The sequence below is a fragment of the Pelecanus crispus genome, chromosome 9 (assembly GCF_030463565.1).
Source record: "Pelecanus crispus isolate bPelCri1 chromosome 9, bPelCri1.pri, whole genome shotgun sequence".
In the NCBI taxonomy this organism is placed as follows: Eukaryota; Metazoa; Chordata; class Aves; order Pelecaniformes; family Pelecanidae; genus Pelecanus; species Pelecanus crispus.
Window position 1 is genome coordinate 22,988,008 of NC_134651.1, and position 23,600 is coordinate 23,011,607.

The 23,600-nt window shown below is 41.7% G+C and overlaps 1 protein-coding gene across 1 annotated transcript in view; it reads left to right on the top strand.

Moving 5' to 3' along the window:
* Positions 1-11,580: 11,580 nt before the first annotated feature.
* SLC25A36 (solute carrier family 25 member 36) overlaps positions 11,581-23,600 on the top strand; it is a 29,762-nt gene continuing 17,742 nt past the window's right edge. The window contains exons 1-2 of the mRNA XM_075716708.1: positions 11,581-11,621; positions 22,280-22,450. Of these exons, the coding sequence (XP_075572823.1) occupies positions 11,581-11,621; positions 22,280-22,450 (212 nt within the window). The remainder of the gene's footprint in view (positions 11,622-22,279; positions 22,451-23,600) is intronic.

The following is a 23,600-nucleotide window of genomic DNA, read 5'->3' on the forward strand; positions in this document are numbered from 1 at the left end:
TACTGTTCTGGAAATAATTGTTACAGAATGGCCAGTAACTTTTCCTCTAAACACTATGAATTCAGTTTTGTAAGAAGAAAGCCAACTACCTGAGTACTCTTGTTCAGTGATTGTTCCTTAAAAAAAATCACTAGAAGATAAAGCCACTCAAAAGAGATCTTTACTCATTGCTAAAACACAAACTGCCATTTTATTATTAACATTTTTCTCAGAACAAAGTGAAAAGGAGAATCCACTGTAATATCTCCACCACCATCCAACAGATGCAGGGTCTACATATAAATTTGACAGTTACTTGAACAAAGTTGCATGCTTCCCTCCCCCATCCTCCTTTACATATCAGAATGGACCATATCCATTTCTGAGGATGATTCTAACATCCAGAATTATGACTTCCGTCACTTGAGTATTCTTACTATTGACACCATAAAAATCAGTAAAAGACTGTGAAAGGCAGTGGGATGGAGCAGTAAGAGCTGGGCTGCTCCCTAAGGGCACAGTCCCACGGCGCCCAAGGTGGATGATGACAACAGGTTCTCTCAATGGTCCAGCGATCGTCAGGCAAAAGCAAGGTAACAAGTCAGATCCAAGGTCAAACTGGGAAATACAAACAATAATTCATGAAGAGGACTGGGAACAGGTACAACGTCTGTGATATAGCTCAGGCCAGGATTGAAGGCCCAGGTCCAAGGTTAAATAAGGCTTTTGAGGCCATGGGTAGGTGGTGGGTATGCCCTATAGAATCATAGAATCATAGGGTATGCCCTATAGAATCATAGAAGCGTTTATAGCTGGATCCATGCCAGCTCTTCTAGGACCTACTGCTGAAAACTCAAACTCGTACTGCATTCTCCAAACTTCAGCCTTTTCTCTCTGACATTCTTTCCCACCTCTAAAGAAAACAAAGTTGCAACACAGAGGCTGCTCTTCACCCACTCTCTTAATTAAGTCTGTACCATTATTACAGTGAGGCTGTCCCTTCCTTTCTTTGCAAGGACAGGTGGAGGTTAGTAACTAAAGCTTGATTTATAGTAACTGTTAGTAACTTATAAAAAAAAATTCAAAACATCTACTCTAATGGAAGAAAGACATAAGCCTCAAGTTACACAGCAAACCTCCCATCAGTCTCCAGTTATATAAAAATGTGGCCAAATGTCTCAGAACATCAAACCTGTCCTCTAGTCTGGATAAAACCCAGTAACAAACAAGGAATTAAACTTCTACTGATCTATCCTCAGAAGGTGAAGGACAACAGCAAACAAAGTCAGTACTGTACTACACAGCTGGATTGAGGAACATTTGAATTCTGTTTGGAGATACTTGAAGCACATGTGTATTACATAATCACACACAGCATAGACTGCTGCTTTGCTCACATGGCAAACTAAAATTAAGATAAGATTCAAATATATGTGGAAGAACATTGTGGGAAAGAATAAAGAGTATAGTCTTAGCCAGAAATTCTTGCCTTTTGAGGGATGGAAATTGAAAAGATTCTTTTTAAAAAGAGAGGTGGAAAATTTCATAGTATGATTAAAAATAGGGGTTTTGAAATGTAAGTCACCAATCATGCTGGGTTATACAGAATTTCTATTTAATTTATGGGGAGAAATACATCCTGTTAGACATATGTTTTCTCATGAAATTATATATATATAATCAATGAAATTTCCTCATCACTTTGTCATACATAAAAATTAAATATAATTCTTCCCACCACAGTTACTAACAACCTAACTCCAAATCCAGTCAAGATTTGAAAGATGAATTTGTTAAAACCATCTCCATCAGATCTCACTGGTATCACTTCACAAAAACCACTGCTGTTTCCATAAGGCTGATAAGACCAAATTCATCCAAGCTGCAATTTCACCAAGGCTAAGGGACTTACAGCATGATATGAATGCAAGTACTTGAGGTTCGTTGGGTCTAAACTTACAAAAAATGTGTAAAAGATTTTCCAGAGTATTTTCAAAGAACTAGGGGAAGATAACTCATTTCATTGGATTGTGTTTGATTAGAGAAAAGGTTGTTTTTTTTAAAAAAAGTGAGTTTGTGCTCCACAGAAGAGGAAATAAGAGCTCTGAGAAAGGGATAGTTATTAGGGCTTTGTATCTGGGATCCATGATGTGTCCCCAGAACTTACAAGAGCCTATGCATGCTACATAAACTCCAGAACAAGTGAGGATCTCATGTTTGACCTGATGCCCTGTCCCAGAGCTACCATTAATTGTTCATCATAATCTTGTTAAGGTGTTCTCAAAGGTCAAGTAAATCCGTATTCCATAAAGTCTTGAATAAAATAGATCAACTTGTAAGTTTCCTTTTTTGCACTGTTAAACATCTGTTAAACTGGCATTGCTTACAGTGTAAGTAGGTCTCTCCATTTGTTATAAGTGCCTTTTCCAGGCAAAGAAATCACTCCCACATGTTTGGGGGCAGAAAATCAACTACAATCTGAGAACCTATCACCCTTTTTAAAAAAAAAACAAACTTTGTTCCCTCCCTCCAGTTTCTGGAAGTAAATGAAGAGACTGTCAGAAGAGTCTGGAACATGACAAGCCATCTCCATAGCCTACAGAAAATAATGAAGACTTCATATATTGAAAATAAAATCTGAAACAATATTTGCCTCATTAGGATAAACAACCTATTAACAATGCTCAACATCCTCCATTTGTAGTAGCAGCTAATCTAACAGTTTTCTTTTTAGTTACGGTTGCTACACTTCAAAATTGAAGCTCTAACTGAGCTTTGCGTCATATGCATAATATCCAGGGTACAACCCAGGAAACAAAAACTATACTGTACAGCTATGTACCAAAACTTCAAATGCATTATCTCTTGAGGAAAAAAAAAAGCCTTCTTGCAATACTTCCTTAATTGGTTCATTAGCAGTAATGAAGCTTAGCTCCCTAATGTACACCTGAGTCAGCAAATTCCTTATCCAGGCTTAGACAAGCTAGAGAAGTAACATCTCCTCCAGATGGAAATTAATTATTAAGCCACATTTATCAAGTGAGAGCAGCAAGGTGGGTGACTCCCTAGGCAACTGCCTGAAAACACTTCTATAGCCTTCATGCACATCTAAGATGGTTGGATTTGCTCAGTTGTCCATATCAGGCTGCTTACATTAAACCCCAAAGGCCAACACACCAATACGTGCTGCTGTGATCCCTCCTCTCCACTTATACCCAGCCTCTTCCAATAAACACAACAGTGAGGTCGGGTCACTAACCACATTACTACTAAGCTCCCTGGTTTTGCCTCCTCCAGCTGTGCAAAACCTATGCAGTCACACATTCACCTTTTCTAAATGAGTTGCTCTTCCTTCTGCCTTTGGGTGAAAAACTGCAGAGGTTCTGGTTCATTCTATTTAGGAGTGAGTAAATTTCTTAAATCTCTGAAAATTTTCACATCAGAAAACTCATTTCCGGTCCACAGGATGATGTTTATGCACTGCTCTCAAAGTAAGCTAAGGACAGAAGCCCATGCTTTAGAGATGGGCTGAAACAGAATTGCATGATGGATTCACGTCTTTCAAAGAGGGATGCCTTGGTAGGGTAACCTACCTATCTTATCACAATTTGACACTCAACCTGAGCATAGGGTGCATACAGTACATTAAATCTTCCATTCTAGACTCCAGGTGCTGTAGAAAACCACATCATGGACTCTCACTTCTTTTTCTCAACCTGAATTTATCCATGACCTCTGGTAACTCTGCTAATATTGACCTTTAGCTTACGTAGTATTTTACTTTTCCGGTCCCTGTAGTTTATTCCCTTGATGTATTTATAGGCAGCAATCATATCTTGTCTTAGCCTTTATTTACCCAGTCTAAACAAACCAGCTCTTTTAAGTGTTCTCTGATATGATAAGCCATCTATTTTCCAGATAACCTGAATGGCTCTTCTGCACACCTAATTCAGTCTGAATACAGCTATCTTGAAAACTGACAGCCTAAGTCACGCAAAGTGTTCTCCACAGCTCTCACAAGGGCCAAGTACAATAGAATTAACTACTACCTTCTCTCTCTGGTAAGTATCTGGATGTTCCCAATTCTAAAATGCAATTTTCAACATACAGGGCTTATACCCTCCCTAACAAGCACCTCCACGTATTGATATAACCTATGCTGTCTTCACTCTTTGTAAATCATCCTGCCTTCTGTTCTCAGTCTTACATGTACCACTCTACCAGTCCTCATTTTCACACTATTTGTACCCCTACCCCTTTTCTGAAGAAGATCAGCTGCTCCCCTCTTCTTCTTTCCCTACTTCTTATCCTTTTTCCCTGTCCTCTACTGCTTTATCTTCTGGATATTTCCAAAGACATTCTGTAAGCTACAAACTTCAGATAAACAAGCCATGAGCAATAGGCATACAAATGTATGTGTCCTCAAGGAACAGAGGCTGCTCCATTCTCAAGAAAAAGGCAGCCTACACAAAGTATAGAGGAAGTTGTTTACCACAGTCTCCCTGCTGGTTTTCTTGGTCAAAAGGTTATTTCTGAATCCATCAGTGATCTGTCCAATGGTTTTGATTAAACATCTGACTCGTCTCATTCTGCTTCATTATTTGTGAAATGGAGTTTAAAATATGTTCATATACAGACTTCTAGAAGAGTATTAATAAAAATCACAGCTTTTTAAAAATTTCTTAGAGCTAAGAGGTCAGCTTTTGCTAGGATGGAGTAGAGGTCCTCCAAATATTGTACTTTACACCATTACACCAATTCACTTCTACCATTTCAAAAGAGCAGTACAAACACACTCATTTTATTCATTTTCAGAATCAGTACACTTTACGAGCTAAAGACATTCCTTGTAATGTCTTGCTACAATTCCAAACCTGCAACTTAAAATATGCCCAACTCCGGGCAACAAAAAACCTAACCCCGCCATTTATGCTGATGGTATTTATCACTCAAGTCTGAGTTGCACAAGTCAGAAAAAGAGTTATTTATAGGACAATCTTAAGATTTTGGGTTTTATATGTCTAAAGTTCTTTCCTCTTCATTGAAAGGCTCTCTGAACATATTAGCAGAGAGAAAAGGAACACTGTACGTGAAAGCACAACCATCATCTCCATTTTGAACAGTTTATGGAAACAAACTAGATAAAGCATCAGGAAAATTGTATTTAAAAGAAAAAAAAAATTGATCTCGTATACCAGGTACTAAAGAATCCCATCCAGTTTCTTCCCAGCGGCTTAGTTTATATCTAAATTTCACCCTTCTTCCAGCTCTTCATTAGCAGTAATGAAGCAGTTCAATTTCTCTGTGTCATTAATAAACACTAGGTCAAGCCTCATTTCTCAGCCAGACTTACAGAGAAATTAATGCTGGCTGCTTAACGAGCTGTACCTCATCCCCTCACAAATGTTGAATCAAATGACTTTTAAAAATGCGCTTCATAGAACACAGAAAAGAATATGAAAACAGGAAGCCTTAGCCACCCACTATTCCTTTTCCAAAGCATAGAAGTTGTGATTTAAAGTCTCCTTTCTGAATTCCTTGTGAGAGCAGCTCACTGTTTTTCCCCCTTGGAGTAACACCCCACTCACACTTTGTTGCTGCCAAGTCCTAGGGCTTCACCTCACTTTGCGTACTTGTAACAAGGCCCCATCTGAGCTGCAGCTGACCCTGCAGTCCAAGCTACCTTTAGCCATTTTTGTTCCTCCTACCAGTTTCCTCATTCGGCTCCTAAGTAACTTCTGTTTGGCATTTTACTACACAGGACCATCCATAGTCTCTGCCAAGTCACTTGCTAAACTGTCTCCTGCACCTTCCTCTTCTCTTTGATCTAGAACTTTTGCACTCTAAGGCTCCAAGTTCACACTTAGCTTAGGGTGGACCCTTCCTGCACAAGGGAAGTACTCAGTTTTTAAGTTCTGATACAAAGCTGATCAATCCTTTGTAGAAGTTCATGAAACCATGCTCAAACAGATCTCAATGGAAAACTCAAACACAATCCTTGTCTTTCACCTTCTCCTTACAATTAATCTAGCTTGTAATCCTTACCTCATGCTTTGCAATTCTTCACCTTACAGCTGACTACTGTTCACTTTAAATCAATGGACACTAAAGCAGGAAGGTAGCTGTTAAACATGCCGGTGATAAACGTGAAGGGACCCCATCAGCTCAAGGGACCACTGGAAACTGACTGGATAGAAAAATCCATTCCTAACTTGCACAAAGACTGTGCGAGAAAACAAGTTCTCTCTTATTTTCACCAACAAGGCCGTGCCAATAGACCTGAATGTATATAAACCTGCAAGCCCACCTTAGTTCTCACTGATACATACTTTCATCCTACAAGGTACAGGCATTTTGCTTTGCCTAGCTGATTTAATGGTAGATGGAGGAGGCAAGTAGCTAGGTAAGGTGCTGGGGAATATCTTTTGGACATGCCTGCTCTGTGCTATGTATGTTATAGTGAAAGGAAGGAGAATAACTCTGGGCCCAGAAATGGTACACGATTGACTGAAATTAGAATCTGTTGCATTCAGACAAAGAACAAATACATCAGAAATGACATTCCTAATAATACTATTGCTGAAAGCAGTGCAAATTCAGGTGTAGCCGCCTTCTGTAATGACATCTACAGGAGGGGAACATTACAAAAGTTGAACTGCGAGATTCCCTAGTGGGATATCTTCACAATACTTAATCCCCTGGAACTCCCAAAGCCAGTATCTGTGATCACTCTTCAGTCATAGACATGTTGTAACTCTGCACTAACTCTGGCCCTGCAACAGAGTAGCTATGGGCGCAACCCCTGGAAAACTCTGCCTTTCAGCAGGCCTATTCCTTCTCCGCTCCCACCTCATTCCCTGTGCAGTGCATGATACACTCAAGCTTATTTCTTCTGAAAGAAATAACAGAGAACCTCATATATCCTCAGGACAGCGCACACCAAGTGCGATTACACAAAGTATTAGTTTGTGATATTTAAAGAAAATATGCTGTATTCTACCAAATGAAAAGTGCTCTGATAATTTCTCAAAGCATATGGGTTGAGTTCCTAGAAATAAAAAATACTTAAAAAGGAGAACGTTAAGTTAGTCTACATTCATTCATTCTTCTATATGCTCTTGAGGTATTAGGAAGACTAAAGGAAGTGAATGAAAACTTAACTTTATAGGCTTGAATTCTGAGTATTCATAATTTTTAGTTCTACACGTTATCACTCCTGAATACACGCATTTAAATGGAATACCTTAAGACATCTCCTCTAGCTTTTCACAATGATTGAAGAGAAACAGAGCACAGTGGATGGGATGGTCATGTGAAGAAGGCATAAAAGAGATTAAGAAACTGTAGTTCCTAGGAAGAAGAAATGCAGCATACCGCAACTGTGCCTCTCCCTGTGTTTTGGGCAACTTTTGGAGATTGCTTGGTCAAGGGAAGTTGGTTTCTTCCATCTCACTACTCAGCAGCTCAGGGCCAGCTAGTTGATAACACACGTTGTTCTTCACGAGGCCTTGAAAGCGTGGCTGGCCTCTGCCTGGAGCTCACCGGAGCACCACAGGCCATACACGGCATGCTTTCCTCATGTGAGATTCCCTGAGCCAGGGCCTTAGGTGAGCTCTGTGTCACTGTCTTCTGCTCCTCAACCTCAGTTCTCCATTCCTCAACATGAAAGGGGATTTGGGTTTTTGTTTTGGGTTTTTGTTTTTGGGTTTTTTTTTTTTTTTTCCATTCACACCAACTTGAGGAATTTGTCAGAGACTGAAGGATCCTACCTACTTTTCAAGTCCCCAGGGGTACAAATTTCCCTCTCTCCACATGAGGATGTAATACATATGTCCATCAGTTGTTCAGAGCGTGGTGCTAATAATGCCAAGGTCATGGGTTCAATCCCTGCTCACTGCAGGGGGGTTGGGCTCGATGATCTCTCAAGGTCCCTTCCAACCCAAAGCATTCTATGATTCTATGATTCCAGCATGATATTAACAAATAATTTTATCCCACAGCAGAAGAACTTCACAGAAGGAGAAAGAAGTGGATTAAAATGGTTCAGAATCAAAATTCTCAACTGAATAAACCTTGTTTTCACATTTCTTGAAGGGAGAAAATATATTTCTGTAAGCTTGGTCAGGAAAGGGAATAATGTACCATTTAGATAAACAGAGCATTTACAAATGCTAAATATTTTAACATAGGTTGTTTAGTACAAATATTATTTGACAGGGGAATTGTTTTCTATTGTTTTATGGGGGTTAACCTTGGCACTGGCAAAAGATAGCAAGTGCTTGTTTAAAGAACGCTAAAGGGCAAACAAAGCCATGACTACACTAAATCTATGTTTCAAATGCACAGTTATGATCTCATTTCCTGTATAAACTTGTATAATGCGGTCATATAAATACTAGAAAAATAGAGGGTCATTATAACCCTAATAAGAGCAAGAATCCAACACAGTAGTTCAGAATAGAAAGACAAATACAATTTTTAGAAACCGAATTGAAAAATAGCAGCAGAAATTTTGCTGCATGGGAAAAATATATTATCCCACCTTAAGCTGCCATAAAAGAGTAGGAAAAAAATAGCTGCATCAGGAAAGGTAGGCAAGTTTATCTATTGCTCTTTTTTACACAGAAAGCCATTGATGAAATTGAAGAAGGGGTGTTGTCTGTTCAAAAACTACAAGAGGAAAAGTGCAGCACATGCTATGTGGGTGATATCCTGAGAAAAATTCAGAGCTAGAAAACATAGAAAAAGGGCTTAATTTTTTGTCACACATTTTTCTCCATATAGCAACTTTGTTGAGTCCTATTACATGCCTTAGTTACACTGAGCAGATAGGAAAAGTAAGTCCAAAACCCAACAGAACACATTTTTTATTATTATTTCTAAAGAATCAGGAGGTAAAAATTACAGAGGATTCAGTAGGAGGGTTACTCAGCTTTTGCAATAAAATTATGGAAAAAACCCAGAATCTTACAAAGACTCAAATTAATAAGGTCTTTTCAAATGGGACCTCATGCAACTTGGATGCTTTTCTTTTTGTTCTGGGCTGTCAAGTGTGATCCCATGTGGCATTTTGTCTCCACACTTCCTTCTCCCTGATGGATGAAAGGGGAAATGCACTGTAAGAATCCATAGCCATCAAACATTATGGGATATGCAGCCCAGCCAGAAAGTCCAGCCTAGCAAGGACAACAAAAGAAAAAGCAGTGTTAAAGACAGCTCTCAAGAAATGCTGCAAAATCATTTTGAATCAGGGTGCTTTAGACTCCTAATAGAAATTAAAAATATTTCAGTTCAGGCCTTTTAAATGTGTCAATGGAATATCTAAATTTCCCATTAAAAATTCAATTTTTTAAAAATTACAAAGTATCTCAAAATGTAAATAAAATGTTTCAACAGCTCTACTTAGTCTTACTATACAATAAGCATTCATAAAAATAATCAAATTACAGTTTTTCATTTGTCACAGTGCAAGCTCTAAGTGCCAGATGAAGTTAATAGCTCCCAGATTAGAGTTCACCTATACAGAGACAGAATAAAGCAGAGTCTTTGTCTGGTATTTAATCTTCTTTTGAGTTTACCAGGACATGTGCACACTGGAAGGCATCACATGGTCTGCAGAAAACCCATCTTCTGTTCCCTTTTAAGCTACTGAGAGAATTTGAAAAAAATTTGGACTCATGACCTCAAATGAAGTATTTAGCATATGACCATCTTTCATGCAGCATTTAATAAAATCACTGCTAGAGTTTTCCGGTACTCTCCAATTCATTTAACTGTTCTAATTAACCTGAATATGTTTACTCTTTCCTATGTGACATCTTGTGCCAAGCTGCACATGGTCCTGTCGTGGTTTAACCCCAGTTGGCAACTAAGCACCACACAGCCGCTCGCTCACTCTCCCCCGCGCTGGGATGGGGGAGAGAATCACAAAAAAAGAAAGTAAAACCCATGGGTTGAGATAAGGGCAGTTTAACAGGACAGTGGAGGAAGAGAAAATAGTAATTAATAATAATAATAATGATAAAAGAATATGCAAAGCAAGTGATGCACAATGCAATTGCTCACCACCCGCCGACCGATACCCAGACAGTTCCCAAGCAGCGATCGCTGCCCCCCGGCCAACCCCCCCAGTTTCTATACTGAGCATGACATCATATGGTATGGAATAGCCCTTTGGGCAGTTTGGGTCAGCTGTCCTGGCTGTGCCCCCTCCCAGCTTCTTGTGCACCTGCAGGGCATGGGAAGCCGAAAAGTCCTTGCCTGGTGTCAGCACTACTGAGCAAAAACTAAAACATCGGTGTGTTATCAGCATTCTTCTCATCCCAAATCCAAACCACAGCACTATGCCAGCTACTAGGAAGAAAATGAACGCTATCCCAGCTGAAACCAGGACAGATCCTTTATCACTTCTTGAACGCTGACATCTCTCATGTAGGTATAGCACAGGTTTCTGGAAGTCTTGCCTGTCTTTCTATTTTGGAACAATTCTCATTCATCTGTTCACTAGTTCCAACTACATACTGCGTGGAGCAGCAGTGCAGAATCATCGTCCTCCTGTACTTGAGCTGAGGCTCACTGTAACCGCTTTTTCCCCCAGCATCTCCACGTCTCAGACGCTTCTCCAAGCCTCCTCCCGCCACTCTTGCAAAATTTCACATCACGCTTCTAGCTTATTGGCGTCTTCCACATCAGCTCACCTCCTCACAGAAGGATTTTTTGGTTTAAAAACTGACTGCTTCAAACACACACGCTGGTTTTATTAATACAGAGGTTAAAAGTCGTTCTATTATGAAAGAGCTCTTTATGTTTTGGAAAAATTTTGCATTTATTATGCAGACGTGCATTTTAGCCCGTCATTTATTTGCTTTTAGGTGCTTGGATTGTCGAAGCGTTGACTTGGACAACAGCTTCATACATAATCTTAGGAGTGGCATGGCCTTATTTATTTTCCCTTACCCGTGTATTTTTGGAGAAAACCAAAAGTCATCCAATAAGCAACGACCCTGACCTCAGAAACACGCCCAAGGAGCCAGCGCTCGCGTGCCTCTTTGGGGAGGCGCAGGGCTTCGGTGACTGAGGGCATGGCCTGTAACGCAGAAAGCAAGAGGAACCGAAACCTAAGGCCACCCCATGCCTTGGGAACGCCACCGCTTTGGGACGCCCGCCCGCCAGGCGGGAAGGGGCACGCGCAGCGGGGACCACGCGGAGAAAGGGCTCGCGCACCAGGGGACCGAGCGCGCCACACCAGCGCCGCGCGCACACCCCCAGCTCCCGCCTCAAGGGCAGCCGGTAACCGCCTCCCCGCCCAGCTTATGGGGCGGGGCGCCCCGGTGACGTCGCACCCTCCAGCCAATAGCGGCCTCTGTGCTTCGGGAGGGGGCAGTCGTTGCATATTCATGAGGGAGGCCCGCGGCCTGGCGGTTGCCGCAGCGGCTCCGAGCGGGAGGCGGAGCGACGCCCCCCCTCCCCCCCCCCCCCCCCCGCAGGAAGCCGCGCGGCCGCGGTCCGTATTTATGCGGAGCCCTGCGAGCAGCGGCTCGGCCGAGCGCGGGGCGGAAGCGCCCGGCACCCCTCCCTCCCGCCCGGGTGCAGGCGACGAGGATGAGCCAGAGAGACACCCTGGTGCATCTCTTTGCTGGCGGGTAGGTGAAGCCGCCGCCCCCCGGCGGGGAGCGGGCACGGTACCGCTCCCGGCCCTTCCGTGCGGGCTGTCAGGTGGGGCCGCCCGCCCGCCCCTCTTCCTGCCCCGCAGGCTCCGCCGCCCCAGCGGAGCGGGACGTGTGGTGGGCGCCGCCCTGTAGCTCCCCCCCCCCCCCCCCCCCCCGCGCCCTTGTCGCGGAAATGGCTCCTGCGGGGTTTTCCCGTCCCCCCTCCCTGGGGCTGCGGGGGTCCTGCCCCGCTGCTCAGCCCGCCCGCCGCGGCCTGGCCTAGGAGGGGGCGGGAGCCGGGGGCTCGGCCGCGGCCTGGAGCGGCTGCCCGGCGGCGTGGCGGGGCCCCCGCGGGGCGGGAGGGCTGCACGGGCGTCCCCGCAGCGCTGCGAGGGCTCCCGCCCCTCCCCTGCGCCCGCGGGGGTCCCTGCGGGGGGCGGCAGGCCGCGCTCAGGCGCTCCCGGCGCGCCGCTTCCCGCCCGGTGCCCTGGTGCCCTTCCGGGCCTGCCCCGCGCCGCTTGCCGCGTTTGGGCCCAGCTCGGCGGGGAGCCCTGCCTGCCCCGGCCGGCGCCCCCGGGCCTCGCCGGGAGCCTGGCCACGCCGCGGGCGTGCGGTGCCGGCCAGGCCAGGCCCGGCCCCGGGTGTTGCGTTTGCTTACGGGCAGCGAGCGGCTGGTACGTGGGCCCTTGGGGGAAGCGGGGGTGAAGGTTTCCCGTAAAAATAACCCGTTCCCTCTGATCGCCGTTCCAGGAGTTTGCCCCTTAGCTGTCGTTTCTGTGGAGAAACAAGCTGAGCACTCTGTGCCTGGGCTCCCCCACCGCGTCAGAGAGGCTGCCCAAACGTGCTTGTCCTCTCAGTAGTCTACAGATGGCTACTTGGTAATGCTAGTGTCGAAGGGCCACTGTATTACTTGAATGCATTTAAATGCTCTGTGTACTGCTTTTAGGTGTGGGGCTTGACATGGTTGTGCAGCTTTCCGTCCATGAGGAGAGAAGAAATTGGAGGGAAGGATATAGCTAGAAGTAAAGATGTGGCCCTTCTAGCCTTGGTTAGGTTTGAGGTAACTCTTGTACCTTTGCAGGTGTTAGGCTGTGTTCATCTTTTTAAGCTTTGTAATGCTCAGGATGTCTGTGGGTACACAGCCTGCAGACCCTCCAGGGGTAAAGTGGGAGGAGCACCTAGTTTAAGAGAGAAAGCTGGGGATCCTGTTTGGTGTAACAATAAAAGTGTATTTGGGTAGTGAGCATGGCTGTGTGAAAGTGGGAGAAGTGACAGACTGAGAACATACTTTGCATCCCAAGAGAGCTTGAAGCCTGGATTTCCATTTGTACTCATTGACTAAACTGGGGTGTTTGAGGTGGAAGAAGAATGTAGTGTTTACTCTGTGCAGGTCTGGGTGAGTTGGATACACATAAGCACCTTGTCTACTTCTGGCACACTTTGTGGGTTTTCACTGTTACACACCTGATTTAGTGCTTATGTGGGTGCTTTTTCACTGCCCTGATTTCTGGCACCCTGTTCATGAGGAGAGGGATTATGCAGCAGGAGGCCCAAGATGTGGTAGTGTTTACTTTTTTCTTCAGAATTCACATCCTTGTAAACATTCAGAAAAGCACTAGAAGGAATGCTGCCTTACTGTAGCTCTTTAACTTGATAGCTCTGCACAGGGGAGATTACGAGGCAGAATCATGCATAATGATAGAGATAGGCTTATAAACCTGGAACTTAAGACTGGATGAAGATTGCTCAGCCTAACTTGTTCATTCCTATTTTTTGCAGAGAATTCTGGTCTATGGTTAGCTGCTGGCCAGTTAGGTCAAGTGGTACACTGTGAGGAAAAGGCTGAATGCTGTTTCCTCATGTGCCAGCCACGCGTATCCTGTAACCTTAGTTTGGCGAAGCTAACAGTGTATATTGGTCACATTTAGCAGTAGAAAAGTTATTCAGGGTCATCTCATGACTTCTTTGTGAGCATGGTAAACTACAGATGACCTGAGTGATCTTTAGCCTTCAGTGAAACTTGAAGAAAGGAGGCTTTGTTTTCCTTTAGGTTTCACTGGAGACTGTATGGAAACAACATGATTATCTCAATCTGCTGGCCTTTTTTTTGTAATGTCTTCAATTCCTGCTTTCTGTGATGAAACTAAACTGATGACAGTGCTGTTTTAGTAATGTAGGTGGGGCCATCCTGGGGTTTTTCTGTAGCTGCCTAGCTTTTTTCATGACCAAGAACAAACTGCAATACTTCTGGGCCATTATAAGTTTACACTGGGAGTTAGTTTCATATTTCTAATTTTTTTTTCTCATTCCTTTTTTCCTATCTGCATCCTTATCCCTTTCCAACAGGTTTGATAAGACTTTTTTAGCAGTGCTGGCCACTGGGGCAGTGATGGTGAGGGAATTACTCGGCAATTACTACTTTGTTTTTCTAAAGTGATTTTTACTCAAGTAGTTTCATTTTTAAGAATCCCATCTCTGTTTCATAGCTGCATGTTAATTGTAAATACAACCAATATTTTGTGATAGATATACTAATTGTAAGTCTAAAAAGAAATAATTTAGTACTCATTTTGGTACAGCTTTAATGTAGTTTCTAGTATCATCATTGAATTGAAGTGGTGCATTTTTTTTTTTTCTAGAAAAGAAAGCTCATCTAAATGATTTCGCTGGACTAGTTCATGCATTAGCCAATAACATCAACAAAGTACTACTTCATTTACTTTAAACCCCCCAATGTTCTACTTGGACCTTCTTGACTTCTTTTAAATAGGATATTCTCTGAAGTTCGATATGTAAAAATAATAGCAATCACATTTAGAAGTAGAAAATACATAGCATGAGAAGACCATCACATTTACAGGAAATAAGGTAGAAAAATAAGTCCTTGTAATTAAAAAAAGGTTACTAACTTTTAATAACACTTTCCTTAAAGAAAATTAGTTTTAGCTGATAGAATTTGTAAGCAATTGGTTCCTTGCAGAAACTTTGCTATCACCTAAAGACACTTAAGTGTAGTTTTCTAGGCTATATTCAAAACTGCCATTGTGTACTCTATACTGCAGGGTAATTGCAGGGAGCATACCTGAATGGATTGATGGTGTACCTGGAGTTCAGTTTCATGCTGTGACACGTTTGAAATCACTGACTTAGTTCATATTTTATCATGATGCCCCTATTTGTCAGGTTCTGTTTCTGCAAACCATGTAGTTACCACAGCTCCATTTGCTAATAGTATCTTGTCCTTGTGGGAGCAGGAACTAGCTGGGTGCCTGTAGTGTTGGATCATGGTATAAAACTGCTTTTTTTTTTTTTTCTGAGCTACTCTGTTGCATTGCTCAGAACTCTTCTGTTTCAGGAATCAAACTGTAGATTTTTTTTTGTGTATCTTCTGTTTTTTCTACCTTCTAGTCAAATAGCAACTGTTGTCACTGTAGACAGCATGTTGGCAGTATAAACTCAGGTGCTTTTGTTCCAAACCAAGAAGAAGAATGAATTGAACATTCTGCATCCTTAAATTACAAAGTCTTGTGTTTGAAATGTAGGCTTTAGATGAACATTTTAGTTCAAGTATGCAAGTTGCACAGTTACATGCTTTTCTAGTTATTAGACTACTTAAAACAACAAAAAAAGTAGCTGAAAGACCTTAATGTTTTGCTTTATAGGGAAGATTAATGTGTTTTGGACGTACCTGCTTGCAATCATAATTGGTAGATCGAATGAAAATTCAGGTGTTGGCTACAAAATTTTATGATTTATTCTTCATTTCCAGAAAGCTTATGACAGTAGTTCTGTATCATACAAACTTCCATCAGGGCATGGGAACTCGCCTGGGCTTTGTTTCCTCAGCAAAAGGAGGGACCGTTTTGGGTTAGGAGGTGGACAGCTGCTTTTCTGAGTTCAGGGTTGGACAGTCTCAGGTTTACTTCTTGATTCTTTCTTTACTCTTGGTGTTTCTTGCAGAAAGCTGGATATTTTCTAATTTAATGTGTGAGGGAGTATAGGGAGGAGTCTCTGTTTATTTGTCCTGATTATAGAACTTTCTCAAATTGATCTGCAATTTAAATCACTCTGTCTGACAGAGGTTCTTACCAAATCCCTGCAGTGGCTGAAATAGTTAAGACTCAGAAAATATATTTAAGATAAATGTTTGAATTCTTCAGAAAGATCAGACACTGTTGAAATGTATGAAGTAAAGGTGAAAGACCCTTGGGGGTTTTTTGATTTAACAAGATATTTGTTAGTAATGTAGCAGGTAGTGTGATGATAGGGGCTTTCTTACTCCCTTCCAGAAAATAGCCACTTGAGCCATAACTGAGTTGCCAAGCATGTGGACTTGCCTCTACCCTAGTACACATTTCTGGCATAACCCTGGATGTCTTTCAGAACGAGTTCTTCCTGTTGTAAGGCACAGGAGAAGGTTATTACCTTCCTGTCCAAACATCAGGTTATTTTTGTGTTCAGATACTCTTCGGTGGGGAATAAGGCAGTGTTTGTTTAAAGCACTGAGTAGCTTGGGTTTTGCTCCATGAGGTTATCAATTTGCATGCAAATTGCTGATGGTGCTTGAGAAACTGTGAATCTGGTGTGTTTGTCATATTTCCTTCTAGTTGACTGATGTTTTCAGCTGGTTTTACTTAATGCAAATGTCATTGTAAATATTTATTTACCCTGGTTCCTAATAGAAGCTACACAGTAAGTGTTGATGTTTGTTTTGGATAATGGAACCCAGTGATGCTTGTTCCCCTTCTAGTGTTTTTCCTGTTTTCACTTGTACGTTTCTATATGTCAGCACATCAGGGGAATTTTATTTTTATGCTGTTAATTAGAAATAGCAAGTTTGATTAGTATTTTTAGTTTAAGGATGTTAGCTTAACTTACACTTTCTAAGTTTCAGCAAAGAAACATAATTGGTGAATAAGGGGGTTAAGGGTTTCTGGCTGCCAGTAGTCCCAGTTGTCATATTAATACTAAAGATAGAAAGGTGTATAATATACAAGTTTAGCAGTACAGTAACAGGAAAACCCTAAAAATTCAGGATTAATGAGATACATTCTTGCTGTTTCTGAAAGTTGTACTTGCTAAAGCCCTTGAATACCATCAAAAGAGAGATACTGTAAACTTAATATCCAAACCTGCGACTTTATCTGCTGATGTGAAAGTTACCCATATGTCGTAAGACAGCTCTAAGAAATTGCTGATAGATTTGGGACCTGAATTTGCAGTAAGCAGTAAAGAGATTAGGAGGAGTTCTGTTTGCAAGTGACTTAGGTTTTGTTTCTTTTGACAGAGTTTTGAGCTCAATCTTCTCACTGTTTCTCTTGGCAGCCAGTATTTGCATGGAACTTTCATCTTCATACAGGAAAGAGAAACAGCTGGAAAAATATATGAATGAATGTAGACCCAAGATAACAGGGTCAAGGGTTATCTTTGAGTCTTTGAGGCTGTGGTTACACATACTGTGAAAGGTGAACTGAATCTAGCACTATGCAGCCTCGTCTTTTATTTGTTTAAAATACATAATTATCTGAAGGAATAAAAATTCTTGCACTGACAGTTTCAATTCTAGGTCAGCTGATACTGGCATTGGGAATATTAGCCTGCTTTGGAGCATTGATAGACAGTACAGTGGCTGAAGTTGAGACGCTCATCCATGCTGGAGCTGTCTCTGCTCTTACTTGCAGGGGTGTAAGGTAACAGTAGAAGATACTCAACTACTCTGGACAAAGGCGGTGATTTCTTAGCAGGTACCCTCAAGTGCAATAATAAAAGAAGGTTTTCTTCTGCAACCGTCTCTGGAAACAGAACCTGGGATTTGAATGCCAAACAGGAGTAGGTTTTTGAAGCATGTGCATATTTGTTTTCTTGCAGTGTCTCACAAATAATACGGGTTTATCTGGGGAAAGTGGTTGTCAATACTGTATCGGTGTTGAAGTGCTAGCAGAGTTTAAAGCCCAAATAGTTCCAGGTTTGTTTCTGTTAATTTGGTGAGTTGATGGACTTCTAAGTGCACATTAGGGATCAAATTAAGGATTGTGTGGGTGCTTTTTTGTTTTGTGTTGGGGGTTTTTTGTTTGGTTTTTTCATGGGTGCTCTCTGCAATAAGCTGCAGTTTAGGAGAGCATTGCCATCTTTCTAGATTCTTCTGTCCAAGACATGTCAAGTAGACAACAGTTCTTAGTTTTACTGTTGTAGTTTTAAGTTTGTCACAATCCTGCAGGTTAGATGATAACTACGTTTCTGTATCTGTTTCACTGTGTGCAATGTCTCTTGTGCCTTCTTGTACAGTTTAAGCTGCAGATTTAATTCTCTAACTTGACTGTCTCAATAGTAGTGGGACTTTAATCTTCCTTTTTTACCTGTGTGCTTATTTTTTGTTGATTTACCTACTGATTTTTGTTCTTCTGCCCTTCAAATTACTTGGGACCTAAAGGTGGATTCTGATGCCCTTGTATGATCAGGTGTTTCTGATAAAAAAACTTGCAAAGCTGACTTTCTTTATACTCACTTGGCAAAGCTGAAAAAGGCTTGTAGTAAATGTTGATCAGAGGCAAATGTCAAATTTAGGGTAGGTAACGTGAGCAAGTGGTCTTCTGAACAGCATTCATTAGAAACTGCTGTAAACATTCAGACAGAGGAGTGTCTCGGGTTTTGTCCTTCTTCACTTAACACTCCTGCCAGAGTATAAACTGGATTTGCTTACCTACTTACTCTACCAGGTGAAACTCATCTAATCCTGGAGAAAAAGTTACACATTAGTAAGTGTTCTCCCAAGTCACAGTTGCTGGGGCCTAGTATGTAACTGGAGATGCTGAAGCCCAGAGTGGTTTTGGGTAGTAGAAATTGCTTTAGTTTAAAAAAATCCCACCTGTATTATTGAGAAGAAATCTAATAATTTTCTAACTCTTAAGAAATGTTTTTCTGAACTGTGCTACTCCCCAATTTGTGTTAAGCCACAAAATAAAAGCAACTCCCCTTAATTTGAGCCAGTGAGGAGGGTAGCAGGAATGGTGGCGGCAGTCTACAGGCAATTTATAGAACACTTTTGCTAAGCTGGAGCTAGTGGCTGGCTGTTAATGGCCTGCCAGGACTTGGAGCACAAAGAAGTAGCTGTCTCTTTCACAGTATTTCTACTAGTGTGTTAAATAAGCAAGGCCGGAAATATATTTTGAAGTAAAATACACTGCCATTGATGCTGGTGACAGAACAGCTGGCATGCTTCTTAGAAGTTGCTTATTTGTACCAGGGTGCATAGTTACTGAATTGTCTCTCTTTGTTTACCTACAAGCTATGTTTACTGACAGTTTCTCATAAACCAATTTTTGTCAAGTCTTGCAGTGTTTATCTTAAAGTTCAAGTGAACTAGGCAAATCAGTGTAGTTCCTGGACTATGCTATCGTTTAGTGGCTCAGTTCAAACTCAGTGGATCTTGTGACTACTGAGCAAGGTCTGGTTCCTCAATTTTTGGGGACTTTTTCTTTCACTCCTTCATTTCCAGATGCTTTCTCTATTATGGGGCTTTTTGAGGGCTGGGAGAGTGAGGTAGACATTTTGACAGAAGTAGGAATTGGGGATTTTGCAAAGACTTGTTTGTGGGCAGTACAGAACCACATAGCACTACAAAACTTCTCTGCTTTCTTCATTTGTAAGTAGCAATTTGAGATCTTAAAAATAGGGGACAGAGGAGAATTTTAACCCAAACTGTCAATAGTTAGTGGAAAACATTCAAATATTCTCAGGTTCAGTTGAGACATCTTAAACTGTTAAAACAAACAAACCACCGAGCAATGCAACAGTAAGAAACTGCCAAGAGTGCTGATTATTTGAATTATTTGAATGGCAGAATGTGGTGCAGGTAAAGGGTGCACAGTTCTTAAAGGGAGACAGGTGATCTGCTGCTGCCTTACGATGCATGTAAAAATAGAGCTGGCTGCTGTTATGTCAGCTGGTTATCGCTGAACAACACTTGCTGTAGGCAGACTTAAAAAGAACAAGCCTTGAGTAGCTGTATGTCTGCCCTTTTCCCTAGTAATCTAGTAATCCACTGCTGAATGAAGTATTTCTAAGCCATCCACAGTGAATGTCTGGCAGAAGTGCTGTTGCAGCCAGGCATCCCTTGTGGTGATTTGGGTGTGGTGCGGGGCAGCATGCAGGATACAAGCTCCAGGTCAGCGTTAATCTTCAACTTTGGAAAAATTTTCCAGTGCAACGTAGCTGTGGAGCCAGTAGCATTAAAGGCTCCAAATTCCAAGCCCTATGGAAGAATGCAGGCCAAGTTTTTTCTTCCTCCTTTCTTCCTCCTCCCATAGTATTTATCTCACTAATATAAACAGTACCACGTGCTTTCTCTTGCTGTTGCTTGAAAATAAGTCCTCGGGTAACCTGTCCAAAATCAAATGGAGAAAGATCTTAAGGGCTCAAGGGGATCAGAAGCAGAGGGGTTGCAAGAAAGGAAATAAACGCTAAAGCCAACTTCCTACATTGCCTGCACATTACCATACAGCAGTCTCTGCTGTTGAACTGCAGGAAACAGTAACTTGCTGTCTCTCTTGAAGATGCGGAAGCTCTAAAGCTCTGTGTCAAGTTGTTTTGAGGGCTGGCCTACCTGTGGTACACATCATGAACCTTAAGATGTTACAGCTCCTACTGCTTCCAACACTGGCTAAAATAAATTTTGGCACATCTAGTCTGTCTCTTCCTGCAACTCTTATTTTAAAAAGTCTATTTGTAGCTTACCATTAGAAGAGTAAGCAAATTGCTCATTCAGAGGTGTTTTAAACATGCTGCTCTAAAAGCTGTGTCAGTCTGTTACTGCATGTGTACAGCATACACTGGAAGAGTGTCTTCCATCTTCCTGTGAGAACACTTTTTTCCCAGACTGACAAAGAAACTTGACTTCTTTCCTCAATTAAAATTTGGAATAGAGTAGACTTCAGTCTAATGTTGGAGTTATGGGTGGGACAAGATGCCTTTAGGCTTAGTAATAGGATACCTCTAGGTCACTAGGTTTAAATAGAGCATTAAGTGAACATCACCAAACATTATCCTACTTTGCAGCTGTTTGGTATTGACAGTTCAATTCATACAAACAGATTAGTTTTTTAGGATGCAGTGCTGTGTTAACAACTACCATTATTTCTGGTATTCTTGGCAGTAGAAGAGAGTCAACAGACTAAAAGCTACCTTCCTATGAAAGCTTATAGATCTTGAGTCTTATCTATTACTCCTAACTTGTGCTGAACTCTCCTTTGCATTTTGGAAGATGTTATTTAAAAGATACTATTGAACAAGTCTTACAGGTTTTTAAAGGTTTTGGGGGTGTTTGAGCCTCTCATGTTACAACAATAGCTGATAACTGTCTTGTCAAAATCAAACACCAGCTCTAGCTATTGCATCAGAGAAGTGAATGCTGGGCTCTCTGAATTTAGTACGAATTGTATTTGTGTGTTAGTGGGTTTCAGACTGAGGTGTTAGCAGCATTAATTAATACCCTAACTTAAATCTGGGTTTGGTGTTTTTTTGTGGGTTTTTTTTGTGTGTTGTGGGGTTTGGTTTTTTGTGTTTGGTGCAGGTTTTTTGTGTGGTGTGTTTTAGGGTTTTGTTTGTTTGTTTTAAAAGGGTGCATATAGTGTCCTGGTCATAGTTTTAAGAAAGGTATTTGACAAAGTTAGGAATACTGATCTCGGAAAAGGTTCAAGGGAAGCACTTTTCTTGTAATGGTAATGTCAAAGAATTTGGGGTTGTCTTTGGAATCAAAATTTGTGGATTTGATATTTTTCCCTCAGAGGCTGTATGTGGTTGTAGTTAAACAGATAGGAATGTACGTATTAATAAATTGGTTATGAACAAGCACTAGAAGAATCCTCTGAGCCGAGCTGCTAGAAGGCACTATGTTCTTGACTGTGTTCTGCTCTAGCAAAATGGGCCTAACTACTGTGAGCACAAGTCATGTGCAGCTTGCCTTGGCTTGCTCACAGAAACAAGTGGCAGACTGAAGCAAAATCTGCAAGTCTTCACCTGGTTAGCCACTTAAAGCTCTTCTGTCTTCCCAGGTTCTACTCTACAGTATCTAGTCTGTCTTGCTGTAATGGGCAGAACTCAGGAAGCACTCAGAGAATCATTGCTTTCATAGTACAATGCCCAAAATACAAACGGAGTTTTGAAGATGTCTTCATAAGCATTTTAATTTTAAGTTGCCACACCACATTTTTTACCAGTTTTTACATGTAGCCCTGTGTGCATAGTGCACAAATCTTTTCTACCCTTAAGGATTTTTGGCACCTTGTTTATGGTCAGGAGCACATTAAACATTCAAAAAAAGTTAAAATTTACCATAAGAAGTTAAACATTTCAGATACTGAACTACTTTCCAGAACTGATTTGAACAGCACGTACTGAAGACTGTGCACCTTCACTACTTTGGGAAACTTTATTTCTGTCTGTCTAAATTTCCACTCCCAAGTTGTGGGGTTAACAAACTGACTTAACAGTTTGCTTGCCTTCAAGGGCAAATAACTGCAGCATTGTCACACATGTTCCAGTTGTTTCTTCACCTTCTGCAATTTGACTGTGTTGAGTATAATGTTAATTATATGTGAATGTATTCTTCAGTTTCTTTGCAGTTAAAAATGTGATGATCCTATTTCTTTTTGCAGATGTGGAGGTACTGTTGGTGCAATTCTGACATGTCCACTGGAAGTTGTGAAAACACGATTGCAGTCCTCCTCTGTGACTCTCTATATCTCTGAAGTCCATCTCAGCACTGTGAATGGTGCTAGTGTCAATAGAGTAACTAGAGTTTCTCCTGGACCTCTCCATTGTTTGAAGTGAGTTTGCATGTTACTAGGTTTTTGGTTCACTTTGGGGAGGGAGGAGGAGAGAGGTGTGTTGGACAAATCCATATGAAAGATTCGGATTGTTATGTCTGTCATGATGCTACCATGAGATACTTTCCATATTTTGCCCTTTAACTGTAAGTTTCACGTTCCACTTCTCCAAATGTCCTTCATCCTTGAGTTTGTATCTTGAATTAGCCAGAGCATATGTACCCTGTACAATTCACAGCTCCAAACTACGTCCCCAAAACTCACTGGGAGCACTGTAACGCTTAAGTGCCAGATTGTATTTTCATCCTGAAAAGTGTTAGTATAAGAATTTTAAAACTGTTTCTGTCCAAATCATAGATGTTGCTGAATATGGAGGCAAGAAGCCCTATGAAAATTAACTCAGCTTCTTAGTCTCTCAACTTTCACCACTCCATACTCTTCCTGCTTTTCAGTATCTTCTGATAGATGTGTGGCTAGTAACACTTTTTGAGCTAGTGAGAGATAGGTAAGCCCAGATTTTGCCATGACCTGGGACTTTTTGTTTGCATAGCATGTCGCTGGATGGGGACTGCCTTTCCTCTCCTTGCCACCAGTGATGTTCAGTAGCCAGCGGGAAAGTTGTATGGCCACAGTTAAACTGCTAGTACAGACCACAGGCAGGGTTCACTTCACTCTAGGGATTCAAGCTAGCCAGTTATGGGGAGGTACCTTCAGTATTTGGGAATGAGGCGAGTTTTCCTCGAGAAAGGACCTGCTACTGCTTCTTGCATTAGAAATAATTTGATAAGACTCGGACCAGCTATCTTCTATTCCCAATTAATCAGTGAGAAGTAGTTTGTAGAGAGCCCCTTCTGGCAGTTGCAGTGTAGGATTTAAGCTTAATCTAGTTAGAGGATAGGATTTGCTTAAATAGAGGTTGTACCCAAGTTAGCTCCTTGAATGGAAAATAGTTCTTATTGTGAAAGTTTTGATTTGGAGCCTTTTTATGTATAAGTCTGATGGGTGAACATGTGGGAAGGAAGGGCTCAGATTGTGACAAGGAAGGAGAGCTCCATCCAAAGCACTTGGCTTATTGGCTTCTTTTGATGGAAGTTGAGCCCTTCAGTTTCTTCCCTGAATGTTTGGTTATGTATGACATTTCTAAACAGAA